Consider the following 27,786-nt stretch of genomic DNA (forward strand, 5'->3'; position numbering starts at 1 on the left):
CCCAGAACAGATGTCTCAGTTTCACATTGGCATTAGTCCGTTACCAATACAGGCTACCAACACAGCACATTTTCTAGTCAAATCCTATCCGTGCAGGAATGAATAATTCTTTTCATAGAAGAGCAAATGGCCATTCATCCTAACAAAAGGCAGCCATTAGGAGATAGTTTGGAAAGAGTATTAAGAGCAAGGCAAGCACATAAATGATACTTCCCTGAAACATTCAGATTCCGGAATTTTGCAACTCAAGGACTTCCTGACCCAGAGGTTATATCTTAGCAATTAATAGCCTTTGAGGACTTTCCCCTTACTCCCCTGTCCCATGAATATGACCACTCAACTTTTGAACTCCCATAAACATTCATCAATTGCTATGACCTGCCATAATCAGTGCTACAGTTAAGTATTATATGAAGAAATACATTATTTTATGCCCTTATTTATTGCACTGAAAAGAAAATGAAGTTGTTTGTGAGTTTACGAAATTCTATCATATATCTTCAGGCATCTCCTCTCCTTACTAAGAATCTACAGTCTTGTGAGTTACTTCTCTATGGTCATTCCATGTCTATATTCTTCCTGGATGTCCCCCTCTGCACTTTTAGTTCTGTAACTTCCTTTCTCAGATGGACTGGAAAAGTGGATCAGTTGCATAACCTATTCATAAATATAGGATGCATAATTTTGTTCCTGTATGGTTTTCATAATTCTTTTAAGCAATATAAGGATTTTTTAATGAATTTAATGTGAGTAAGGTTATTTTCATTAATGTCTGTAGAAGTACCTACATTCTGTTACATACTTCACAACCAAAATTAACCTCAAAAGGTTTAACAATTAAAAACCACTTTCCAAGAAAACATATTGGAAGTTTTTGCTATGCAAGCATAGCTTCACAGTGAAGCAGATCAAGCCTTTAAAATATATGACTTAAACAGTAACAGTAGTAAGTCTCCCCAGAATCTTTTACCTTTCTAGGTACACCATTGATATGAAGCTTCACCATGTACTTGCCACATGGATTATATTCTGGTTCTCCTTTCTTATTCTGAGGGTAAATTATACTGTTAAGAAAAAAAGGAGGAAATTGTGACATAAATGACTTGGCTGTACATACACTAATAACAATAAAAGTGGGATTAACATGGTCTGTTTCTGGAATTTACACTGAACATAAATATGGAATTTTTAATGAAAGAGTAACTCAAATTTAGTAAAAATGATGATGTTTAAATAGGTTTTATTTTTCAGGTCTTGCTCTTGCTGCAGTTCTCTGCTTAATATAGTAACAAAAAGAACACAAGTAACCTAATTGTTTCTCTAACAGAAGCAAGGCAAAAAAATTTACCTTACTATTAAACAAACACTATTTAAATATCTGTAGTATAAGATATGCATTTTTGGGCAAAGAACGTAAGTATTTGCCTGAATGACAAGTCAAACATTTGAAGAAGACGACAGTGCAGAACTTACTGATCTTGAAAAGAATGCAAGTTCAGTTCTGAAGAGTATAGGTTAAAACAAAAAAATCCAGGAACAACGTTCACACACTGGTCTGGCAATGGGTTCCCAGCAGAGTCTGCCACACCCATGCCAAATTTATCGCAGGACGCCAGTCAAGTGGAACTGAGATAGTGTTGTTAACATTAATTCTACAATGAGATGCAAGACAGACCACCTGTTGCACAGCAGTTGGCACAGCAAAGTAGGAAAATAATCCTATAAAGCATTAAGTAAAATTTCTATCCCTCAAAGCATATCTGAAGTTAGACTCCAGTGTCTGTACACGTATCTAGATAAAGTTGGCTTCCCTCTCAGAAGCGCTGAAGTCACGTGAGTCCCAGGGAGATGAAGGTGAAACAAATGCTAGTTTTTACTGTGTCTAACTGTCATAGAACATATTGCAAAAGCTTGGCAGTATTAAGTCTGAAAAGATCGTAGAAAGCAACAGCTACTTACCTTGTGATCAATTTTTTGTTGTACCTTCTTTCATATGCTGCACTGATAGCTAGTGATGCCACGAAAGAACAATCTGACACTATTGTCTGTAAAGAAAAGAAAACCAGTGAGGACATTTACTAATAGATACTGAAAGACAAGCAGGGAAAGAAATAGAGAAACAAAGTTACTACTAAAAAGGCAAGAAACATATGCTTGCTGAACATGAGGCCCTACATAGCAAACCAGCGTTAGAATTATAAAGAAGCAAGTGCAGATACCTCAGCATTCACTCACACTTACTTTGTCCTCCCCAAAACACAGTGTAATATAAACCATATCCAATGGCATAATCTATCACTGATTTCAGAATAGCTTGGGCCATCTGCAGCTTAACACTAAGCAAGACATTTCCACTGCTCTCAATGGGACGCTCTACTTCCTGTCAAATAAAAATTTAAAAATCTTGCTCATTATTTTTTCCATGCAGTAAATTAAGTGAACTATTTGCTGCAGAGTACACCTTGCCTTTTTTTCATATTAACCTTACCGCTATTTCTGGAAAGCAGGATTTTCAGCTGGAATTTAAATTCTGGTTTTCGCTTCCACTGCCAACACACCTGCTTATTCTCATGTCTAGAAAATGCATGGAATCTGAAGTGATACTATTTATTTATTTATTTCATCTCATGAGAACCCAAGGAAAGCACTCTCACATTTGGGGATTCCTTTTTGAACAAGAAGGTCCCCTGCAATGAACTGCTAGCAGCACACATTTCTCTTTAGGAACAATTTACCTGCTTTATGCTGAAACTTGATACAGTATAAATCATTGTAGGGTTATTTGTTATGTCATCCGGTCGCACCCACTTGGCAAACATTGCTTTCTGTTTGGGGGATAATGGTAACTTCCCACATTTATCACTAGATTTAAAAGAGAAAAAAGTAGAAATAAATCAATAGCAGTTTAGAAAAGCTTTTCATGGTATGTCCAGTCTTGTATATGTCTGATGGATGGTGCAAAATACGTGCAGAACAATTACACAGCTTTGTATACAGAGCTGTAAAACAATTTCAAAGAACACTACTGTTAAGTTTGTGATTTTTAGGTGGAAAAAAAGGCAAAAATATTAGAAACATGAAATAAACCCCAAGATCTTCCTTCATACAGGACTGAACAGGAGACAGGAATTCCAAAAAGCCACCTACACCACCAGAAACTCATATTCCGCACTTTATTTTCAGAACTAAAAAAACTTTTTATTATTTGTTCATCATATTGAAATATCGAGGCTTGTCTGATTGACTAGCCTTTAGCAGAAAATAGAAAACAAACATCCCACCCCAAGTGTCTTTGTCTATTCCGGCTATGTAATCTTAACATGCTGTTATTGCTCATGAATGAAGGTCTAGCAGTTACATATCACTCTCCTCGGAATAGTCCTTTACAGAGGAAACAGCTAGCACCTTCATTTTACAGGTAACTGAGGCAGAGGGGGCTAAACTCATGCAGCAGAATCAGGAAATGGACCCATGTTGCCAGCCCAGACCAATACTCCAAAAAGCCAAATATAGTGTTGTCCTTACAGGCCTGATGACACAACTGCAAAAGCACTGCAGAGCAGGATCGGAAGATCAGACTGGAAGAAGGAAGTAGTAGTATTTAAATATCTCTACCTGAATTATGCTTAAAAGCCTACTTAAACAATTCTAAACTCTGAAAAAGAAAACAGAAATACGAAATATGGGAAAGCTTTGGAAATAAAGACAAAAGTAAAGTTCAGCAATTGAATCACACTTACGAAAATGGCATAGGGAAGGCAAAACGTTCCCTCAGATCAACGTTCATGAAAGGTACATATTCAATGCCATTAATTTTTGAAGTCTTTCTGCAAGTCATAAGAAAAAAAAAAAATACAGTTACAAACCTATCTACCATATTTCAAAGACTAAGTTCCAGAAGGCAACGACAGAATTAGTTTTTAAAAACTAGTAAGACACAGTGCTTCTGAAAACAAGATGGCTACCTCTTGAAAATGAAACCACCATTGTATTTATTTGGGTTTGAAATGTGCAGTACTCGATGGCTCAATCACTAATCCTGCAAGTACATACCTGCAGACAAGTCACCATGCCAGGATAGAAATGGTTATAGTTCTAGAAGTCACATTTAAAACTACATTTGTCTAAATAGAATTTCTCAAGTCACTTAAGCCTCTCATTAAAGAGTCTTAGGATAAGCTGACAGCAATTAACAATTAGCAACACTTAGATTTCATCTAATTGGGGCAGTATTTTGGAACACTGTCAAAGAACAATAACAAAAATACTACACATGTTTATTAGTACATTTTTGACTAAAGCACCCAGAACACTTTCCAAAAAAAATGAGAATCATATTTAAATGTGAATGTAATTCAAGTTTCAAACAAGGAGTTAACCAAAAAAGGTATGTGAAATATTTTTAAATCAAATGATGATTAAAGACCTGAAACAACTTAAGTTCTCTTGCAAGACTGAAACACCACCACCACCAAAAAAAACCCCAAAACACCCAAAATATCCACAAGACCAGAAACATTCACTGCACAGACACTACAAGAGGAAAATAAGTGAATTTTTCGTAAGGCAGTTCTTAATGTTCTGCAACTTCTCCAACACACATACATTTCTATCTTCATGACCATACCCTTAGTCTGTTGAAGTCCCCTAAAGCCAACAGGCAGACTAAATGTTTTATGATCAAATCCTGGACAGTGTTGAGCATCACCTCTGTCACAATCCTTCTTATTGCATGGCAAGGAAGAGGAAGGTTGAAACACCTATCAGACAATGCTTTTTTTTTTTTTCCTAAGATATATTTGATAGTTTTCAAAATTCACAATTTAGGCTAAAGGTTTTATGGATTATTTGTAGCTTATTCCACCTACAATAAAAATCAAAGCAAAAGGAACTGGATGTAACAGAAGTCACAGTCCTACAAAATACTATGCTTCCTCAATTTCCAGTGAAATAGTAGTTGTATAATCTATAAAAAAAAAAAATCTTTGTACCTTGGCTTCTCACAGCCAGATCTTTCATGAACTCAGTCAGGTAGGTTATGTGTAACATACAAAAATAAGGCTATGAAAAATAATCCTGACAGTCAATTACAAGAAATTGTCTTCTAAATACAAACCAGAAAGTATGCTCTGTGATTAAGAGCCACTAATTACACTACCATAGAGAATACAAGAATTTAGAATCATAGAATGCTTTGGGTTGGAAGGGACCTTTACAGGTCATCTAGCCCAACCCCCCTGCAGTGAGCAGGGACAGCTTTAACCAGATCAGGCTGCTCAGAGCCCCATCCAACCTGACCTTGAATGTTGCCTGGGATGGGGCCTCTACCACCTCTCTGGGCAACCTGTTCCAGTGCTTCACCACCCTCATTGTAAAAAATTTCTTTCTAATGTCTATTCTAAATCTATTCTTCTTTAGTTTAAATCCATTATTCCTTGTCCTGTCACAACAGGCCTTGCTAAAAAGATTCTCCCCATCCTTCCTGTAGGCCCCCTTTAAGTACTGAAAGGCCGCAATGATGTCTCCCCGCAGCCTTCTCTTCTCCAGGCTGAACAACCCCAACTCTCTCAGCCTGCCTAATTTATTAATGTGTAGGTAACACTATGATGGTGTTTGTAAAAGGTGGTTTTCCAACCCTCTGTTTATACACCTCACGCTTCAGCTGTTTCGATCTACTCTGTAAGATGCACAAGGGATGTAAGTCCAAACAATAACATTTTGGAAAAACTTGTCTTCAACTTACCTGAGTACTTCAATCTCCTCTGCCGTGTATCTCTGACCTTGAGATTCACTAGCTTGTACTGCTCTGATTGTCTGTGGTTTATCGTTTAAAGAAAAATCAGGTCCCAATGGAAAGAATGTTCTGACTGGCTGACTTGGTTTAGCTGCAGTTGACTTCTCCTTCTGTGATGACTTTGACACAGATTCCTTCAGTGCCTCTGCTCTAAAGCAAATAAAAATGCATTTTGTTTACAACAATAAAAACACAGTTATGGTTCAGTTACTGATTTGCTTGGTTCATGTTCCCACATATGTTAAATGGAATGAACAAATGCCCAAGTTGACCAACATCACTTTTCCAAAAAAAAAAAAAAAATTAAAAAAAAAAAATTCTGATGTCAGTACTTCTTTATTTTCCTGTTCTAGAATCAATTAAAATATAGCATTTCCAACTTGTATATAAGCTACTTTTTGCAGAACTTGTTAGATTTTTGTTGCCTTTAAATTGTGCTAATAGGAGAATTTGTGTAAGTGTTGATTTGATTTGTCTAGCAGCTATAATAGCAGCAAAAACCCACTAGCATTCTCACAATCTAGCATTTCAACTGCTTGAAGACTGTGTATTCAGGAACCATATTTTGTTGTTGTTGCATTAAGCTGCTAGATAGTCACACATATGCAAAATACAGGGTTTCTTTTGAACACAGACTGAGAAGTGCTGAAAACCAGCTTATACTGAAACTTAGCCCAACACAGTCCGTTATTCACCATCACACAGCTGATTTAAAAAGTTTCATTGAACTTACACTTGTGTAACTTGTTTCAGATATAGACTCCATTCCATTAGATCTACCCATACAATTAGATTGCTACCATCAAGATAAGTATTTCCCAGTTTCCAAGCTGTCTTCCTTATGAAGGGACGGTGACACTCTGACTTAGTGCTGGCCTGAATTCAGCATTTTTAGAGAAGCCAAAAATTATAGTATAGTACTCTGATTTATCTCTGAAGACGGAATTAGTGCATCAGTCCTAACAAATACACAGTCCTTTCCTAATTCTGCATGTCCCAGGATTCCCAGAGGGCTGGCACAACAACTACTATATTCACCAGTATAGCAGCTGGCAGCTACCTGCCAGGAGAACTCTACAGGAACTAGGCCTACCCAGAATCCATACTCTTTACAGTACAGAACAGATATGCTAGATTGAGAATCCAACTCAGAGCACACACTTATCCCTGACAGCAAGTATATTTACTAACATTGGCAATACTTACCTATCCAGTGCTTGTCGAGCCAGCTGTTTCAGTTTTGACTGGAGGCCTGCTTCTGAAGTTTCAGTAGCCTTAAGTGCAAAATAAAAGAAAAAGCTATGCATCCAAAAAACCCACAGGTTTTATAGGCTCAGTTTGTCAAATTCCACACTTACAGATGATAGCAAACAGTAACTAGCTATTTTTTCCAATTCTCTTTTGAAATGGGCGAATATGTTTTTTTAAAATCTTAGTGTAAAAAGCATACTAAGTAAGCAAATATAATTTTGCTGTTCTAGTGAATGTTCATGGAACGAAAATTATATTTAAAATTCTTCAGCATGGGCAACATAGTATACAAAAAGTTTGCCAGAAAAATTAACCATATTAAAACAGTATGGGCAGAAAGACAACAAAACCAAATGTTAGGTATATTACTGAGCTTAGACATGTTCCAATTGTTTTCCCCAAATGAGTCAAAAATAATCATGGTAACTTGGGAAAAATAATAAATGTAAATGTTTACTTTCATGAAATACAAATGAGATTGCTTGCAAGTTAAAAATCTTGTTCTTACACATCTAAGGCATAAAATCATCTATGACAGGGCACCAAAACAATTATCAAGCGTTCTAACTTCTGTTCCCAGTTGGGAGGTCAGCTATGACAGTTGACTCATACAACCAGTTTATGCCTTTGTTTTCCCTACAGATGAAGCATGGCTGCTGCAGTTAAGCAATGTGCAAGAGGCACAACATGAGGTGTGGCTTCTGTGACACCCAGAAGCAGGTTTCAGGTTCTAGCTTTGTACCTTGACCAATTCTCCCAGGTCAGCTAGGTCAACTGAAGAAACAAAAGGCAAGCTACTTTCACCCTAAGAAACAAAACCAGAAACACCCCCTCTATAAGCAACTACTTTCATTTGCAAATAAATTACACTCTGGAGTTCCCAGCTGGAAAAGACTTGGAAAGATGTATGAAGGTAAGCAGTGAAGATGGAACACCACCAGACCCATCTAGGAGTCAGCCACAGAAAAGGAGGAATGGCTGCTCTCCGAGTACTTCAAGGGTAAGGAAGAAACAAATCTCTCCACCTGAATATACTGAGGAGAAAGACAGAAGCAAAGCTTCAAGATAGCAGAGTTCCTTCAATCTTCTTTCATCCTGGGAAGAAGAAGGTACTTTTTGATCACCCCGAGGGATAAAGCCTACAGTCATCTTAACAGAACAGTATGCTACTCAAGATTAAAAGAAACTTCAGCAGTATCTGCACCTAATGAAATGCCCAATAAAAGCAGTTGTTAATGTGAGATAATTTCAGACTAACTTCAATGTATGTAATATTTACATGCACTGACACAACAGGAGGAACACAGCAGAGGAAAACCAGTATGCCACCACAGTAAATTTTATGTATTAGACTGAAAACTTCTGTTCCAATGGCTCAAGTGGAAAAACTAGAGCAGTTCTGCTAACTCTTGATCTGGTTACACTGTATCACCAGGGTGTTTTAGTCTACATAAAACCAGTTTACAGAATTCAGAGAAAACAAGATTTTACTCTAGCATGTAGCAAAAGTAACATTCCCCTCCCAACAACCCACATATATTTACATTATAAAAAGGGAAAAGAATGGAAAAGAAAAACAGACTTGGTGGAGTTACATTATGATGGTGAGCTCTTCCTGTAATGAGTTAGGTTAAGGCAACTGGACTTAAGGGAAAAAAGCAGTACCTGTAATTATATTCTCCATCATTTATGTAATGGCCAATTCATCCTTACCATTGATTTCAGTGTGAATTGAATTCACTCATAACAGCTTTAACGTTGAGCACTGAGTAATCAAGTAGTATTTTTACTAGTTTTGGCATCAGTAGACAGTTATGTTTTCAGAAAGTGTTACACAGAAAAATTTCCCTTAAATTACTTCCTTTAAAGTAGTCAAAAAGTAATATAGCTGACACATTAACAAGTCATCTTCAGTTTTAACTGTTTTTAATTTCTGTTTTAGTGTTGCATTCACTCCAGGGCAAAAATTAACATGAAAAAAGTTCCAGAATGTTTCTAGTTTTTAGTATAATCCAGCTCAGGAAAAACACATAAATCACAAGTCCCCATAAACTTACAGTGTTGCATAGCAACATAACATAAAGACTGGAAGAAATGCTAAAAAAACAGTGGAAAAAAAGATTAAAAAATAGTTTTTAGACAAAACAGGTACTCCATTTTTAAGCCAGCCTTTAAGGGTCAGTCACTTGTGTAAGTGGAAGAATTTCTTACCATCACATAATTCCACCAAGTTAACCTGTAGCTTAACATACTGTTTTCAAACAGAGTTCCACTGCTTCTGTGTACAACTCTATAGCTTCTTCTGCATTGCCTTTATCATCTTCATCAAAAGCCTGTGTAACTAGGAAGTGAGCACGCTCCAAGTCCAACTGTTGTTTTGACTTCAGAGGGTCTGTGTTCTGTGACTGAACTAAATGAAAAAGAAAGTATTTAGCTTTCTACAGCAGCAGACATGTTAAAAACACATCCTTAATGTGGTACTGAAACACTAGTAGTTCTAATCAGATGGGTAATATCTATTTCTTGGCTGGAAACCAAGTCTTTCTAAACTTTGCTAAAAACATCTTTGCAAGGAGAAAAAAACACCCAATCCCACCTCCACCGTCCCCAAAGCAGAGATACACTCTCAGGATATTTCACATGTCAAATAATGGAAATAAAATCTCTTTCATACTACGCTAAGGACAAGGATGTTTAATTATGTAAAATACTGCATCATTTGTGAAAACACATCACCTATGGTAATATACAAGTTCCTTAGGTGTCTATCTCATTTAATACCTTTATTAATGTCCTGAAGGAGAAGATGGAGTGCACCTTCATCAAGGCTGCAGACCCCACCAAACTGATTCACTCAAGGACACAGCTGCTATTCAAAGGGACACAGACAAGCTAAAGTAGCAGGCTGACAGGAACCTCAGGACATCCAACAAGGACAAATGCTATGCTCTGTGTCTGGGACAGACGAACACCCTGCAGGGTACAGCTCTGTGCAGAAGGACCTGGGGTCCTGGGGGACAGCTAGGTAACCCCAAGCCAGCAAGGCCCTGGCAGTGATGAAGGCTAACAGCACCCCGGGCTGTGTCAGCAAGAGCACAGCCAGGACATGGGGGGAAGCAATTACCACCCTCTACTTGGCATTCAATAGACTGTATCTGGAATACTGCATCCAATCTCAGGTCCCTAATGATGGAAGGGCTGGAGGACATGGCCTTTTGAGAAGAAGCTGAAGGAGTATAGCTTGTCCAGCCAGGAAGAGAGACGGCTTTGGGGGGACCTAATAGCAACCTGCCAGTAACTGCGAGGTAATCAAGAAAATGATTTCAGGCTCTTACTGCAGTGCCAAGAAAGGGAATGAAAGCCAGTGGCTATAAATTGAAACAGAGGAGAATCCAACTAGATATTGGGGAAAAAAAAAAAAAACCAACAACCAAACAAACAAAAAAACCATCACTAGAAAGACAATTGTACCCTGGAACAGGGGCTCAGAGGCACTGGGGAATTTCTGTCCTTAGGCTTTTTCAGGACCTGACCAGACCTGAGCAACCTGGTCCAAAAATCAGCGTCTACCCTGCTCTGAGCAGGAGATCGGTCTATAGACCTCACAAGGTCCCTTTTTGGCCAACTGATTCTATGATTCCAACTGAGAATTGCAGGTTTGTAGAACTTCGATATTTTGGTCTATGCACAAACATTGAAACTGTATCAAACAGGAAACCCTTATGAAAGTGAAGAGCTCTTTTGCCCTCTCAAATTTAGTAATTCTACATAAATACCAGAACCCACTTGCTTCAAATCCATCATGCAGCTGAGGCTTAGATGCGAGTTTTGATTTGTTCCAGATCAGTTTTTGTTGCTATATTTAATTACTTTCTCAGCTTTGCTCTGCAGATGTGGTTCCTAAGACTATTTAAAAGGAAAGAATACCCACACCCAGGCCCTTAGGAAGTAAGTCTCCGCTTCATTTCTGATGTATCAGAATTCAAAGCACTGATGTGCTCATTTTATTTGTGGTCTTTCACAAAGGACAAGAAAATTAGAATAACGAAAAACAGAGCAAACATCATTGATACATATTTCACAGCACCAAAAGGCTTTCCACTCAATTAATTTAAGCAGAGGTTTAATTAGAAAGCTCCTAACCCACCTGCTGAATGGAGAGCTTGAACTCTTTCCAAGTACTCATTTATTTTTTCTTGAATATTTTCCAAGTTGGACCCTGCCATCCCAGCATAAATCAAGGCCTGTGCAGCTTCCTGCAGGGAGAAGAATTTGAGACAAAGTTAATGTTTGCTGCCTAGAAAATTACTTTCCATAAACACATGGCCTACAGCAGCCATGAGTTGCATGAAAGCAAGCCCCTACATCTGCAAAAAGACTCAGTGGCTGCAGGGAAATTCTGCTGGAAAGAACAAGTTTCAAGTCATAAATGAGATCATGTTCAATTTCTGACACATGGGACAACCTATAAGACTATAAAAAAACCTTTGAGGTTCTATAAGGCCAGATCTTAGGCCTCTCTGTATAGTAATGCATGGAATTATGAGATTTTAAGTGAAATTTTTCAAGCATGCACTACAATCAGTTCAGTAAAGCTCAAAGCCACAAACTGCCCTTTATTTTTAAAGCTGCATATTTAAGGTTTTGGGGGAAAAAAAAAAAGCTATTCACAAGTTATTTGCAATTAATCTGATAATAATGAAAGTAAACCAATATAAAAGCTTTCAAAATCAAATGCATAGAATTTTGGTTTAGAGAGTCTTTTCCTTTAGTATTACTGACATAAAGCAATCAAATCTGGAGCGCCTGCAAATTTAAAGTTTCCTAGGTCCTCAAACTTTGTTTTTAAAATATTTGTATGTACACAAAACACTGGATATTGATGAAAGTCTACTTCCAAGAGGGAGCGTAGGCCCCCAGCTCAGAAGCACAGTACGTTATCTGCATTAAGGCTTTTTCCATACTGCACAAATCTATTAAGAAAAAAATGCCTTCAGTTGCATAAGCTGTCTATCCATTCACTAAAATTATGAAAAGCATGTAAGGTTTGGCAGGGTTGTAATAAACAGTCAGAGCTGACACAGTCTCAGAAGCATATGGAGAATCGAAGTTTGTCACTCACAAAAATGAGGATAAAAACCTTATTTTGCCCTCATTATTGGCATGGAAAAACCCCCACACTTTTGTGGCAGCACTCGTCTTCCCAGCAGCAGTGGAAGAGAGGAGGCGGTCATGTAGCATGCTGAGTATGTAGGAAGCAGAACAGCAACTAGAGAGCTGCTCCATAAAGATGGTCCTCAGAGAGGCTGCTCTACATAGGGCAAGCACAGAGCCATGGCCAGAGGGTCTCTTGCGTCCTTTATGGCCATGATTTTTGTCAAGCTTTGCATTTACTCCCATATGCATCTGCCTAGTTTGTCCAAGCTTAAAACTTGAACCTGATACAGCCTGTACTTGTTATGAGGATAAATTTTCACTGACAAGTTCACAGAACCAAATACTGCATATTTCCTGTCAACATCCATCACCATATTACATCACATAAAGTGTCCACAGCAACAGAAAGGTAAAGTACTGTGCCATTTATGTATAGCAATTAACTACCGTTAAGGTCTAGCATACAACTATTTTTTGAGGAAAAAATGCCCTACTGAGATCTGCTCAGAGGTTATATATATTTGTCTGTGACATACCACAAGTGCAGATTGACAAAACAGGTGCTGTATCATAATGGTAAGTTGTCTACATATGACACAAAGAACAAATGTGAATTTTCAAACTAGTGCTGCAAAAACAATGCATAATTGACGTTGCTTCTGTGGTTTCAAGCACAACTGTTCTGCCTGGTTTTAAGATGTAAACATAGTGAAAACAGCCTTTTATAAATTAAGGCTCTAAAGGACTGAAGCAGTTGACCAACTGCCTGCAGAGCCAGCACACCAAGTGACAAGGTGGACGTGCAATTCAGAATTGGTATTTATGATCTGTTCAATGCCACTGCTGTTCTTTGGCATGAGTAGTGCACCACAGTCACCCTCAGCTAACTACTGACCATCAGTTTGCAAGTTGCTAACTGCTGGTCAACAGTCAAACTTAGCAGCAGTCTTCAGCAGTTTTGCTGAAGTCATCAGGTGCTCAAATATGTTTCTGATATTTCTATATAGCACCATTAGCAAGTTACCCTAAGCTGGTTCACATGCAGCCCTCTTCTAGGGATCTATCAAAGTGACAGGACAGCAGGAAGCAAACAGCACTTGCTAGCCATAGGAACTTCATTCAGACAGGTTCATTTGTTGTTATCAGTAACAAATAGTAGCATTTCCCATGCTTCATCCTTAAGGTCAAGTTCTTGCAGAATAGAGTTCAGCACCCAACTTTTCCACATGCTCAGTAATTGCACCAGTAGGCTCTGAACTGCTTAAAGCAGTTGATAAAAAGTCAGTGATGGGCCAGAGCTTATTTGTACTGCGCAAAAAATACATTAAGTACCCCAAAATACTAGATGATAATTTGTAACTACTCTTGTTTAATCTAACATTGACAGTGATTCTTCAGGCAACATCCGGAGAGCCAAACCTATCTAGGCTAAATCATACATAAAAAATTAAGCTCTAACAATACCTGCTGAGTTTGCTCTCACTCCTCCTGATCACAACAGGTTTGAACGCCAACACCTTCACATATAATCTGACACAAGAGTCAATACCTAAACTTGGACTGCCAAGAGCCACCTGTTTGAATACCAAAAATCTTAGCTGCAGAGTTTTGATTCAAAGCTTTCCTCACACAAAGCAGTGTCCATAATCATGCTGCTCCGTGGCCTAGCTTTTGCAAACCAGAAAACATTTTCTAGATTACACTCTTTGTCATAAGTAGCTTGAAGTGCACCAAGACTGCTAGGGGAGCATTTTTGCACTTAGCAAGAATATTACCCGTATGCAGCAAGTGAAAAAGATTTTCCATACGCTGTACAAAAGTGTACAAGGGTGATTATTGGCACAAAAGGATTGTTTTCTTCTAAAGAGCATTTGATAATGTCTTCCAAATATACTGAGAAACATACTGTAATAAAGTAGTACTGCACACAGCTACCAGACCATATGCACACACTGCTGCTGATAAGCACAGAGTTTAACAGCATTATTACAGGTAACTGTAACTTTTGCATATATACATATACACATACTTTACATATATAAACTTATCTCACCCTACATTAACAACCAGGTTAAAAAAAAAAAGATCCTCCTCTTCCTATCCTTTCACACTTACATGCATAGGTCACTGTGATAATAACACTATGCTTTTTATACCTTTCAAAGACACCTAGTACTCATGAAGCAAAAGGCCAACTACAGAGCTGTAGGCAAGTTATGGAAGAGAATTACTTTGGCAGGATAATGGAATATGTGGAATGATTACTGCAACAAGGATAAACATGGCCTTCAAACAAATCCCTTCTCGCAGGTGAGAAGTAAAGCCAGCAGGATATGGAACTTTAATGTAACTTTCCAAAACATAAATCCAACAAAATGAGACAACTCACACAGGTAGAAAAATGCATAATGGTGGCACAGAAGCTACCAAATACCAGTAGTAAGTCTATAGATATTGAGCAAGACACTGAATCGACCTCATCACATCCTTGGTTACGCCAACCTGAAGCTGTATTGAAATAATAAAACCGCATTCCTAACAGAAAGAATATTCACATGTGGTTAAAAACATGTCACAGGTAGCTTGTGATCTGAAGCTAGCTTAGTGCGTAGCATCTTGTATTTCACTGTGTACTTCTCTACTTATTCGGTAACTGATTATACAACCGAGTTGTTTCCAGCTGCACGCTCAAGAGCTGCAATATGCCCACTTGCAGTTCTCCAAAATGCCCAGCGCTTACATCTCCAACATAAAATTGAACAGTCTTTCAGGCCTGGCGGGGGTAGGGGAGAGGCCAGGAATGAAAGCGGAGAACCGGCGGGGCTGAGACGTTTTCAGCCAGGTTGCGACAAAGCTTGCCGAGAAGCACGGAAGGGGTTGTGTCTCCAGCAGCTGGAAGAAGCGCCCGTACCCACTTTTCAAGTGCCGTAGAGGGCAGCGCTGGCCCTTAAGCCCCTCCGTAAACAGCAGCGCACGGGCAGTGCGCGTTCCCACCTAAAAATAAAACGCAGGGAAAACGCATTTCGCAACCTGCCCTAAAGGACGCTGCTCCTCCGGGGACAGACAAACTTTCGTCGCGCACGCCCGGCCTTCCGCTTTCTCCTCGGCTGGGCCCGCCACGTCCTCCCCGAGGCCAAGCAGCGCTCCCGTCTCCAGGACGTACCCGCCAAGGGAGGGGAGCGGCGGGGGGAGCCCAAACCCAGCGCACCTCTCCTCGCCGACAGGGCCGGGCCGGGCCGCAGGGGCGCGGCGGGCCACCCTTCCCTCCCCGGGCCCTCTGAGGGCTGAGGCGAGGAGCGCAAACCAACCAAGGGCCTCAAGGCGGCGAGGGGGAAGGGGACACCGGCGCCCTGAGGGAACCGGCTGCCGCCGGCCCCCCCCCGTACCTTGTAGTAGAAGACCGCTTCCTGGTAGCGCCCGCTCTGGTCCCGCTGCACCGCCAGCTGCGCGAACTTCACCGCGTCCATCTCTAGCGTGTTGGCATCCATGGCCGCTGCCCTCCCGGTACCACCACCGGCAGCGGCGGCAGCCCTCCTGAGCCGCCCACCCCACCGCCGGCTCCGCGCCCGCCCGCCCGCTTCCCCCGCCTGCCCGACCCCGCCGCCGCCGCTGGCCCCGCCCCCATCCCAACCGCCTTCTCCCTTGGCCACGCCCACCTGCCCTGACAGCGGCACCCGAGCCCGGCCGCGCCCCGCCCCGCCCCGGGGGGACGGAGTGCGCATGCGCCCAGTGGGTTTTTTTTAAAAAAAGGTGCGGGAGGGTTGTATTGCGCATGCTCGGGCACGCGTGAGGGGGCGGGGTTCTCGGGGGCGCGACGGGGAGGGCGGTGGCGAGGAAGGGTGGGGCGCGCGCGGCGTGGACGCACGCGGCGCTTGAGGCGGGAGCGCGCGCGGGGTGGTGAGGCCAGGCGAGCGGTTGGAGCGGGTAGGGGTGTTAACTGCCGTGTTTTAAAACTGAGTGGGGCGGTTTTTAGGGGTTCCCTCCCCCCCCTTTTTCTTGTTTCCTCACTTTTTAATGGAGGTGCTTCCAATACTTAGTAGCTCCTTCGAAGCCCTAAGCTGTAGAGGTGGGTGTTTTAATCCTTGTTGGTAGTTAATGATTGACTCTTGAGGGTAGTATTTCTAGCCTTAGAGCGTTTTTGGTGTATATCTGTATGTACAAGTGTAAAGTAGAAAGCAAGTAAGAAAAAGTGTTTAGTACTGCCCCCTCTTCAAAAAAAAAAAAAATCTTAACAGTTCTGGTCTGGTTCAGGTTGGTGGTTTTGTAGCCCCTCTTACATAGGATGTTCAGGACATTTTTCTTTCTTCCTTAGGAGCAGTTCAGGGGAAAACTTGGGTTGTTTGCATTACAGCACCTGCTTTCCCCTGTCCTGAGGCTGAGCTGCTCGGAGAGCCCTGGGCTGGGAAGCCTTGTCTGTATCACTTCTGGAAGCAGTGTCTTCAGGGCTGCGCCCTAGAAGGGTTGTGTCTGTGAGTTCATGAGTCGTGCTTTAGTGTGGAAACCAGTTCAGCTACACGATCATGCTTTCAGATTCTACTTAATATGGGGTGAGGCCCTTGAGGGGCAGGGTCTCTCCACAAGGAGCCACATGGCGAAGACAAAGGACGATGGGTGCAAGCTGCACCAGGAGAGGTTTCATCATGGTGAAGGGTCTAGAGAACAGGCCTTATGAGGAGCGGCTGAGGGAACTGGGGTTGTTTAGCCTGGAGAAGAGGAGGCTGAGGGGAGACCTTATCGCTCTCTACAACTACCTGAAAGGAGGTTGTAGTGAGGTGAGTGTTGGTCTCTTCTCCCATGTAGTTAGCGATAGGATGAGAGGAAATGGGCTCAAGCTGCACCAGGGGAGGTTTAGGTTGGAAATTAGGAAAAATTTCTTCACGGAAAGGGTAGTCAAGCATTGGAACAGGCTGCCCAGAGAGGTGGTGGAGTCACCATCCCTGGAGGTGTTCAAAAAACGGGTAGATGTGGCACTCTGGGACATGGTTTAGTCTAGTCTACCCTTGATTGGTTTAGTGTGGACTTGATAGTGTAGGTTAATGGTTGGACTGGATGATCTTAAAGGTCTTTTCCAACCTAAACGATTCTATGATTCTATGATTCTATAAGAAGGAAATGTTTTATAGTAAGAATGACCATTCGCTGGAACCTCCCCAGGGACATGGTAGAGTCCCCATTGCTGGAGGTTTTCAAGATGGTATTGGGCAGGGTGCTAGATCATCTTGTCTATGCTCTTTTTCTCACACAAGGTTGGACCAGGTGATCTTTCGAGGTCCCTTCTAACCTGGGCAATTCTGTGATTCTATGAGCTTTTATTTCTGCCTGAAAACACAGCTAGTAAGGCATTGATTTCATAAGATGTAAAGATACTGCTTGGCAATCTATTCTGAAGCTCTCCTTTATGAGTGTTTTCTGATGATAGATTTATTAAGAGGTGCAGCTAAATACAATACTAGGTACTGAAATACTAAAATGTATTATTTTTCCTCACTGATTTTTTTAATATAGAGAGTTAGTGTTCCCATTCTATCTTCTTCTCTTCCTTATCCCTTTTGTGCTTTACAGACTGCATTGATATAAACTGCAGTAATATTCGTGTAAAAGATGACTTGGTTTTTGTGATCTGTGATGTAGGGGGCAGTTTTTCATAGCTTTGCTTTTGGTTGTGCTCTTGATAAAGGTTGGTTGGTGTTTTGTGGGTTTTTTTTTCCTGTTTCAAAGTATGTTTTATGCTACTTACCTGAGCACTGGAAAGATCCAGATTATGCTAAAGATATACATATTTCTGAGTAAATACATATTGGATCAATATTTACTTAATGATACCATGAAAATGAACAGGAATTTCAGTCAAGGTCTGCTTCATTTTGATGTTCAGATATAATGGCATAACTTGTATAGGCCAAAATTAATTTGTGTATCATGGCTTCAGACTAAACCATTTATGGATCAAATGCAACTCAAGTTTCCAGAGTGACACACATGATGAAAAGGAGACTGAACTGGGCAGAACAACAGATAATGCTATTCCTTATTTAAATCTTCATGTCAAAAAAATTTATTCTGTTACATAAACTAAGATCTTTTCTAGCTAATTGAGATTTAGAAATGTCACTTGGGAGAATTAACTTTTCGCTACTTGATGGTCACTGGTGATTGGCCCTGTACAGATAATAAATGGCTTGCGTGTTTCTGTTTCTTCTTAGTCTGCTGTAAAATTCTACAAGAAGCTTTTAAATGTACAAAAAGTAGAGTAAGTTAGGGAGGTCTTGACTGTGGCTAAGACTTCATATGTATCAATTTTTTACTTTTGCTGCATTTTAGTTTTGGAGCCAGATATTAAAATTGGCTCCTTTTTTAGCTGAAGAAGCATCAGTTCTTTCCATCAATGTTGATGTATCCCAGACATTTACATTTTTATATCTATGATTAACTGTTGTCTTCCAAGATACTGTGCAGAAAATCACTTCTAGTTCTAACGTTATTAAATATCACATGATGTTATTATTTGTGCCGAAGGCAATAATAGGGAGTAGACAAACATTAGGGCTGATGATGATGGGCAGAAGCTTAATTGCTTCAGTCACTCAAAAGTTGGCTGGAAAAAGTGTTAACTACATGCACCTGCGGTAAGAACTCAGTCATGGAATCATAGAATTGTTTAGGTTGGAAAAGACCTTTAAGATCATCCAGTCTAACCATTAACCTAACATTACCAAGTCCACCACTAAACCAATTAAGGGGAGAATAGCAACGCCACGCCTCCTGGCTTGGTGGCTGGATCATTTATAATGAAAGTAAAACTAGGAATTATTAAGATTGGAAAAGAACCTCTAAGATCATCCAGTCCAACCATCAACCCAACACCACCATGCCCACTAAACCATGTCCCAAAGTGCCACATCTACCCGTTTTTTGAACGCTTCCAGGGACGGTGACTCCACCACCTCTCTGGGCAGCCTGTTCCAATGCTTGACTACCCTTTCCGTCAAGAAATTTTTCCTAATATCAATTCTAAACCTCCCCTGGTGCAGCTTGAGCCCATTTCCTCTTGTCCTATCACTAACTACTTGGGAAAAGAGACCAACACCCACCTCACTACAACCTCCTTCCAGGTAGCTGTAGAGAGCAATAAGGTCTCCCCTCAGCCTCCTCTTCTCCAGGCTAAACAACCCCAGTTCCCTCAGCCGCTCCTCATAAGACTTGCGCTCCAGACCTTTCACCAGCTTTGTTGCCCTTCTCTGGACACACTCCAGCACCTCAATGTCTTTCTTGTATTGAGGGGCCCAAAACTGGACACAGTATTCCAGGTGCAGCCTCACCACTGCCGAGTACAGGGGGACAATCACCTCCCTGCTCCTGCTGGCCACACTATTCCTGATACAAGCCAAGATGCTGTTGTCCTTCTTGGCCACCTGGGCACACTGCTGGCTCATGTTCAGCCGGCTATCAACCAACACCCCTAGGTCCTTTTCAGTCAGGCAGCTTTGCAGCCACTCTTCCCCAAGCCTGTAGCGTTGCATGGGGTTGTTGTGATCCAAGTGCAGGACCCGGCACTTGGCCGTGTTAAACCTCATACAGTTGGCCTCAGCCCATTGATCCAGCCTGTCCAGGTCCCTCTGCAGGGCCACCCTACCCTCCAGCAGGTCGACACTCCCACCCAACTTGGTGTCGTCTGCAAATTTACTGAGGGTGCACTCAATCCCCTCATCCAGATTGTTGATAAAGATGTTAAACAAGGCTGGCCCCAAAACAGAGCCCTGGGGAACACCGCTCGTGACTGGGCACCAACTGGACTTAACTCCATTCACCACAACTCCCTGGGCTCGGCCACCCAACCAGTTTTTTACCCAGCGAAGAGTACACTGCTCCAAGCTATGAGCTGCCAGTTTCTCAAGGAGAATGCTGTGGGAGACAGTGTCAAAAGCTTTACTGAAGTCTAGGTAGATGACGTCCACAGCCTTTCCTTCATCCACCAGGTGGGTCACCAGGTCATAGAAGGAGATCAGGTTGGACAAGCAGGACCTGCCTTTCATGAACCCATGCTGGCTGGGCCTGATCCGTTGGTTGAGCTGCACATGCCTGTTGAGCGTACTCAATATGAAACACTCCGTAACCTTCCCTGGCACCGAGGTCAGGCTGACAGGCCTGTAGTTCCCCAGATCCTCCTTCCAGCCCTTCTTGTAGATGGGCATCACATTGGCAAGCCTCCAGTCATCAGGACCTCCCCTGTTAACCAGGACTGCTGATAGATGATGGAAAGTGGCTTGGCAAGCTCCTCTACCAGCTCCCGCAGTACTCTTGAGTGGATTTCATCTGGCTCCATAGACTTGTGAGCATCCAGGTAGCATAGCAGGTTATTAACTACTTCCTCCTGGATTACGGGGGCTCCGTTCTGCTCCCTGTCCCTGTCTTCCAGCTCAGGGGGCTTAATACCCTGGGGATGACTGGTCTGGCTATTAGAGGTAAAGAAGGCATTAAGTACCTTGGCCTTTTCCTCATCCTTGGTGACAATGTTCCCCCCCTGCATCCAGCAAAGGATGGAGATTCTCCTTGGCTCTCCTTTTATTGTTGATGTACTTATAAAAACATTTTTTATTATCTTTTACAAAAGTGGCGAGATTGAGTTCTAGCTGGTCTTTTGCTTTTCTAATTTCCTCCCTGCATGACCTAATGAGATCCCTGTACTCTTCCTGAGTTGCCCGCCCCTTCTTCCAAAGGCAGTAGACTCTCCTTTTTAACCTGAGTCCCAGCAAAAGCTCCCTGTTCAGCCAGGCCGGTCGTCTTCCCTGCCAGTTGGTCTTACGGCACATGGGGGTCACAAGTAAGAGCACCCTCTGGAGAAGCCAGTTCTGGTAATTGCCAATGATACTGATTGTTGTCCTCCATTTGTCATTGCAAGTGTTGGATTCTACCTACCTGACAAGGGCCTGCTCTACAGGTACTGGGGAACCCTATTTTTCTCTGAGCTTGTATTCATTTAAACTTGTCAATCATCCTCCACCCGGTACTTCTGCATTATAGTGTTACACATCTTTCCCCTCTTTCCCCCCCGCCCAATTTGCTCCGCCTCCCTATTGTTATAATTCCTATTCTAACATCCCTACAGGTCTCCTGGCATCCTGTCCTGTTAATATCCCTTTTTCCACTGGCACAAACCCAGGTTCCACGCCCAGGTCCTGCTCTGCCTCAGTTTTTCTTGTCTTTGGTGATATTTGCTCTGAATATCCCTTGCTTCCTACTGTCTATTTATGTGCCTTCCTTCCTAACCTCATCTAATACTAGCTTTCTTATCTCTCCTTCCTGCCTGCCTTTTGCAGTCAATATGCTCTGAGGAGATCATAGCTGTGTATGGTGTCTTTATCTTATTCCCTCCAGCTCTTGCCTTTTTGCAGAGGCAATATCAGATGAAGAAATTCAGGTCTCTATTTCTCTTTCATACTCCTTTGCTCCTAATTAGACAGAATCAGCTCATTCTCATTTGTCCTCCTTCTTTGAGTTTTCATCCCGTTTTTTCTCCTATAATGCTATAATTTGCTGTCTCCCAGCTCCTCTTCCTGCCTCCTGATTTTGATTCTTGCTTCTCTGCCTCTTCCTCTCCTCATTTTTCCAAACATACGCTGTAGGGGAGGACATTTGCATGTTGGTGATGGTTCTTACCTAAATTTTGCATATTACCTTACCTTTTTTCATTTGACTACAGGCATAGCTTTTAATGCTCCCAGGTGTTAAAAAAACAAAGCCTCAAAACTTTGATGTAATTTGGTCTTTCACATGTATTGCTATCAGGTGTCTGTGTTGGAATTCCTTCATGGTTACTTTCGCTCTGTCTATGGTGGCAATACAGAGTCAGAACACAGGCCACTCTAGTCCTGTATTGCCCTGGCTGGAGTGTAGTTGATGCTTATGGAAGGAGTACAAGAATAGGGCAAATTCCGAGTAGTATTCTGTCTTGGTTTCCTACAGCCTGTGGGTTGAACTCACATCATCGCTTCAGATACCTCTTGCTGTGCTTAATTTTAATGAATTGGTCTAATTGTTGCTTTAGCACGTTTTGATTTTGGTGTTCAAAACACTTTGTGGGAATTTGCTCTATAGTTTAAATTTATTGTATGAGATAGCATACCCTTTTTTTTTTAAAAAAAAAAAAACACACAAATCCCCCCGCCCCCCGTTGCTCAGTTTGATTTTTTGCCCCCTCTCCCTTGATCATGAGAAATTATGATCACGTCCCGTGCATATTTTAGGTTGCCCATAAGTTTGTGTTCTTCTTTGCTATCTCTTTCTTCAGTTATTTCTTTCTTTATACATTTAATCTCTGTTTGAGCAGAATCCTCTCAATACCTTTGATTTATCCTTCAGGCTCTTTTCAGTCTCCCCTGTGTTTTCTTTGAGATGGGGTGAGCAGAATGGTGTGCAGTATTAGAGTTGTATCATTAATTTTGTATCCTGCTGTATTGTTTTATTCTGTTTCTTTCATAATGACTTCTAACACTGTATTAGCCTTTTTAACCACTGCTGAGCATTGACTAAAGTTCTGAGAACTCTCCAGTATGACTCATCTTTCCCAAGAAAGGACAGATAGTTTAGCATCTGTCATTATGTACTTAATGTGGTGTTTTATCCCCTGTGATTTTAACAGCATTTAATTTTACAGGCTGTTTATTACATACACAGTGATACGAGATCCTTGTACAACTTTCTGTAGTAGGCCTTCACAAACCAGAGTATTCGTATCACTTGCGTACCTCTTCACCTTATTATTTCCTGCCATTTTCAGATAACTTCTGAGTTTTTACAGTAGTTGACCACTTTGTTCAGAAACGGAGGTTGGATGTGCTGTGTTCAGGTTCCATAGAGACCTCCCCCATTGCCATGTTAAGAACTGGCATCCCCTATATTTTACCAATGATTAAATTTTCCTCCATCATCTTGTTAAAGAAAGGCACTGTGTGGGAAGCCTTAAGTGCCCCTGTACTGAACCCCCTGCCCTTTCAAATTCTTGCTCTCTTATAAGTGACATAAGAAACTGTCCTTTCCCTAGCACTCTCCTTTCACAAGGTGCTTTCAAAACCTCTACATGAGATGCTGCTCATATGCTGAGCCTATTGGTTAGCCAGGACAGTGTTATCTCTTTGCTTCTGTGGACTGGACTGCTTTATGTCTAGTCATGCTACAGGTAATTGCCTTCTATTTTTGCAGTTCCAAGTACGACAGGACTATGATAGAAGTGTCACTACTGTGGAATAAATAATAAAATTAATCACTGTATTGGACCCACCCCTTTCATGTAATTTCTATTATTTTAGTCCTGTTAAGTATGTTGAATAATCTCTTCATTCTGCATTAAAAGATTGTAAGCTTTTGTTATCCGGTTTGATTCAGTACAGTTGCCCCAGGTAAAATTATTTTAGGCATGCGATAGTTAATATTTTAAAGAAGTGGGCAGGCCTTAGACTTAGAGGCATGCACCAAAGTGGCAAGAAGTTAAGGAAGGTAAAATAGCTCACTAAACAATGACTGCTGTTTGTTGAGAACATTGTTGAAAGTGAATACGTGTTTCATCAATAAGTTGTTGAACCTATATATGCAATTGCTAAATGGATTCTGCAATAATTTAGAGAAATGTTGCCTATGTTTTTATCAGCTATGCAGGAGCAACTCCTTATATCTGTATTTGTGGGCCTGCTTTGTTTGGGCTGTTGCAGAGGAAATCTCTTTTAAGAGATGACTGGAGTTTGTGTATATTCTTTAATGCATAAAATGTTTCCTTAAACAGACTATCTGATCTTGACCTATTTTTATGCTAAGTACCACCAATTTATTGTTACATAGAGTACCTAAGTATTGTGTTTTCAGGGCTGAACCTGTTGATTATATTAAACTCTTTTCACTTCAAAATGAAACTTTCCTTGTTTGAAGGCTTCTGAATCTGAACCCAGACCCTGATTTCTACTGATGGTACTTCTGTGAAATTAAGATGGCAGGTAAAGCGCAGCTGAAAATAAAGCCTTTAAGTGTGTATATGGTATTTTAATTATTAATATTCTAGAAAGCGCTTCTATTGATAGGGCTGTGAATATATGAAGCTACTTGAAAAAAGGGTTCAATTATATTACACCACTAGATGTCCATCTACTGTTAGATTGAAGCTAGAAGTTTTTGCATGGTTAAAAGAACAGATATTGAACAAATATGGTTTTAGTTTGGTTCTGGTTTATTTACAAGTGTGGCTGAAGTTGCTTTGGTTTGTTTTGGTTTTGAAGTTTTCTTGACTCAGTCACAGAGATTTTAGATTTATTTTTTGTAGTCAAACATCCAGTATCCAGACTGGCCAGAAGTTTTGGGTCCCCCTGCCCCCTGAAGACTAGAGAAATAGCAGTATGAAATATAAAATCTTGTTACTGTAATTCTGTAGATAATTTTTTTTATTAAATAGCACTGTTTCAGCAGAGATTGTTGCAGTCCTCTAAAATTTCTTAAATGAGTTTCTTACAGAAAGTACTATGATTCTCTAAAAGTAGAGGGTTCCTCTTTACACAGTTAAAATACTGACTCTTAACTTTATAGGCTGTAATTTGTGGCATCTGTTTGGAAGCAAATGGGCACAATGATAGGGACTGGGATCCTAACTATGGAAACAGGGAAGAACAGTGAGAAATGTATGTTGATGGAAACAATATTCCTCATCTTCGTAGTTAATAAGCACACTTCGTTTGGGAATTGCACCTGCAGGTTCTTTCTTCTGACTGTCTTGACTGGGAAAAGAAGCTTAATAATGAAATTTTATATGAAATAAGTTTGAGTGGAAGGCACCAATGACACTATGAACTATTGCATTAACTAAGAGATCTCCACATGCTATTTATGCATCTATATAATTAATCATGTGCATCATAGTCTGATGTAATCTTGTGTAAAAAATAAGAAAAATTTCTGCAGTGGGTTACGGTGGGATGGCATTTCTCAATTTACTCAAAATATTCTTGGGTTGATGACTCTTTGAATTTAGTCATCAGAGAATTGTAGAAAATGTTAAATCCTGAAACTATTGCGGTCCTCTCCCCTCTACTTAGATTTCAAAGATGAATTCTGTGGTTTTAGGAGTCAACAAAACTTGGGTTTGGTCTGTGCAAAATTTGGTAACATTTTAAGAAATGCAGACTATTAATGAAGCAGAGCCAGAATCTTTGTTGTGCTTTCTAAAGGAGGATAATATACAAATATGGATTGCAGTAGGGAGAGCAATACAAGTTTTGTTCAAGGCTCATACACGTGAGCTCTGACGTGTTAAGGCTTCATGAGTGTATTGAACTGAGGTGAAGTTTTGAGTCTGTTGAATGACTTTGCCAGGGACAAGATTTCCCTTTTTAGGGACTGGTGAGAGACTAATGTAACTGTGTTTGATAATCAAAGGTCTAGCTGGAATCATTAGTGCCAAAAAAAATTGTTAAACACTATTTTTTTTCTGTTGTGTGACATGACAGGTGTGATAAAAATAGGAGTCAGTACAATATAAAGGTGAAATGTAATTCGTATGTTGTCTTTCACTTATTTATGTTGACATGGGACCAGAAGAGTTACTCTGTTGTGCACCAAAAAGTATCTAGCATGCTGGTCAGTATGCTCTTTGTACTTTAGTTCAGTTTCTTGCCATGAGCTATCTCTTCTGACTTTTCTTCTTTTATTGCACTCACTGTCTACTTCTCAATGCTAATTTTCTCCATTCAGTAAATGAGGTACAATAAATACGTATATACAACAGTGTCTTAATAAAAGCTAGATTGTCACTTAACAGCAATTCTTTTCTTCCTTTGTGCTGCATTACACACCCAGGAAGTGCTCTGGAGCAAGCTAACACCTGAGCACTGATAGTTTCTTGCTATTAATGTCCCATGTTACTCCTCAAAATTGTCAAAAATGATCAAAATAATGAACATAGCCCTAGTTAATTTTCTCAGTTTCAAGGACAGAAAGGTTCTAAAACAGATGCTGCAATGCACCTCTGTCATCTGTTGAAAAACATTTCTGTAAAGAAAACAGTATTATTTACAAGATAGCAATTTTTTACCAGAAGCAACTCCTGAACAGTTTATATTGGCTGATTTTTTTTATTTTTTAAGAAAAATAATAAATAATTCAGACTCTATGCATTGAGGGGGAGGGGGCTTTTTTTAAGGTGCTATTTATTTTCTCATTTCCGATGAAGGGGTTTTTAATTAGCATGAATAATATTACTTGCAAGAGAGTTGAATTTAATCAAGCAAGTCCTTTACTGAAACAGCTTGTTATACTGTAAGATTTGTACTCCGAAAGGAATTATAAATTTAAAGCTTTATTTAAAGCTTTATACACATTCCTTATTGTGATGGGTTGGCTTCAGCTAGCAGCCAAGCTTGCACAGTTCCACCCCTATAGCAGGACAGGGTTGGGGGAGGAACAGAGAAAATGGGAAGAACAGGAGTGAGAAAACTTATGGGTCAAAATAAAGACAAGGAAGTCATGCACCAGTTACTGTTGTTGGCAAAACAGGCTCCAGTTGGGGAATTTAAATTAATTTATTGCCCAGTAACAAACATTTAATGACTGATTTGGGCATTGGAAAACAAAGATAACAAACACTTAAGCACTTTGGGAAGACACTTCTTCCCCTTTCACTCCAGACACCTCTCCTCCTTCCTTAACTATTGATGCAAGTTACACTTAGTACATTCAGTGAGCTGATGCAGGAGTTAAGGGTCAATATGTAGTGTTTCTCTTTGCTGCTCCTTGTTTCTCTTTTCTTCCGCTGGTCCTTTGTACTTACTTGTTTGCTGTGCTCTAGTGTGGGTGCTCCACCAGCTGCAGTCCCCTCGGGGGCGTGTACCTCCTCCAGCATGGAGCACCTCCTACTCCAAACTTGTTGCTGTTTTGGTACCCTACATTGGTGTCCTTGGTCTTAGCTTTTTCTGCCTTTTCTTAAAACTTTTTGCATAGAGGTGCAACCAACTTTGACTGTCTCAGCTTTGGCCTGCAGTGGGTCCATTGCTGACCCAGCTGTGTCTGACACAGGGCAGCCCCATACCTCTTCTCACAGAGGCCACCCTGCAGCCCCACCACCACTACCAAAACCTTGTCCTTTATACCCAGTACACTCATAAAGGGATTAGCTTTAAGGCAAGTAAGAGTTAGATTACTACGAATAAGAATACTCTTTTTCCTCAGATTTGTTAGCAGGCAAAGCTAAGATAGTCAGTTGGACTGGATTAGTTGCTATTTGATTTTGCACAGGTAAGGTGTGACTGAAGACCTGTTGGAGGGTAATGAGGCTCATAGAGAGCTTGCATGGAGTTCAGGGTTCCCATTCCAGGGTTACCCTGTGATATTTGCAGCAGGTGTACCCTGAAGTGAAGGTTGTAGGTTAAACTAAATCCACAGCTGCAGAAGGAAGCAGTCCCTGCTGCCTAAGCTGATGTTGCCGCATCCCACAGGGAGGACCCCTGTTAAAGACCCAGTTGCAACATGTTGGTGATCAAGGGAACGTAAGTTAGAACTACTGATACCTCCTGTGCTTTGTCCCTCAGGTACAGGTGGTATGCCTCTGTGGC

At 40.9% G+C, this 27,786-nt stretch overlaps 1 protein-coding gene across 6 annotated transcripts in view; it reads right to left on the reverse strand.

Annotated features, from left to right (window-relative positions):
• The window catches only part of CAPN7 (calpain 7), a 33,936-nt gene extending 18,246 nt beyond the window's left edge, over positions 1-15,690 (reverse strand). For 3 of the 6 annotated variants that reach the window (XM_075704935.1, XM_075704932.1, XM_075704930.1), the window contains exons 1-9: positions 15,589-15,690; positions 11,193-11,301; positions 9,298-9,455; positions 7,001-7,068; positions 5,744-5,944; positions 3,741-3,827; positions 2,736-2,862; positions 1,960-2,045; positions 971-1,064 (exon numbers count right to left, since the gene is read on the reverse strand). In XM_075704935.1, the coding sequence (XP_075561050.1) occupies positions 971-1,064; positions 1,960-2,045; positions 2,736-2,862; positions 3,741-3,827; positions 5,744-5,944; positions 7,001-7,068; positions 9,298-9,455; positions 11,193-11,301; positions 15,589-15,690 (1,032 nt within the window). Of the gene's footprint in view, positions 1-970; positions 1,065-1,959; positions 2,046-2,735; positions 2,863-3,740; positions 3,828-5,743; positions 5,945-7,000; positions 7,069-9,297; positions 9,456-11,192; positions 11,302-15,588 lie in introns of those variants that run through there. The other 3 variants (XM_075704936.1, XM_075704931.1, XM_075704934.1) reach the window with 3 other exon arrangements.
• Between the last annotated feature and the right edge of the window lie 12,096 nt (positions 15,691-27,786).

This window comes from Pelecanus crispus, chromosome 2, assembly GCF_030463565.1.
Source record: "Pelecanus crispus isolate bPelCri1 chromosome 2, bPelCri1.pri, whole genome shotgun sequence".
NCBI lineage: Eukaryota > Metazoa > Chordata > Aves > Pelecaniformes > Pelecanidae > Pelecanus > Pelecanus crispus.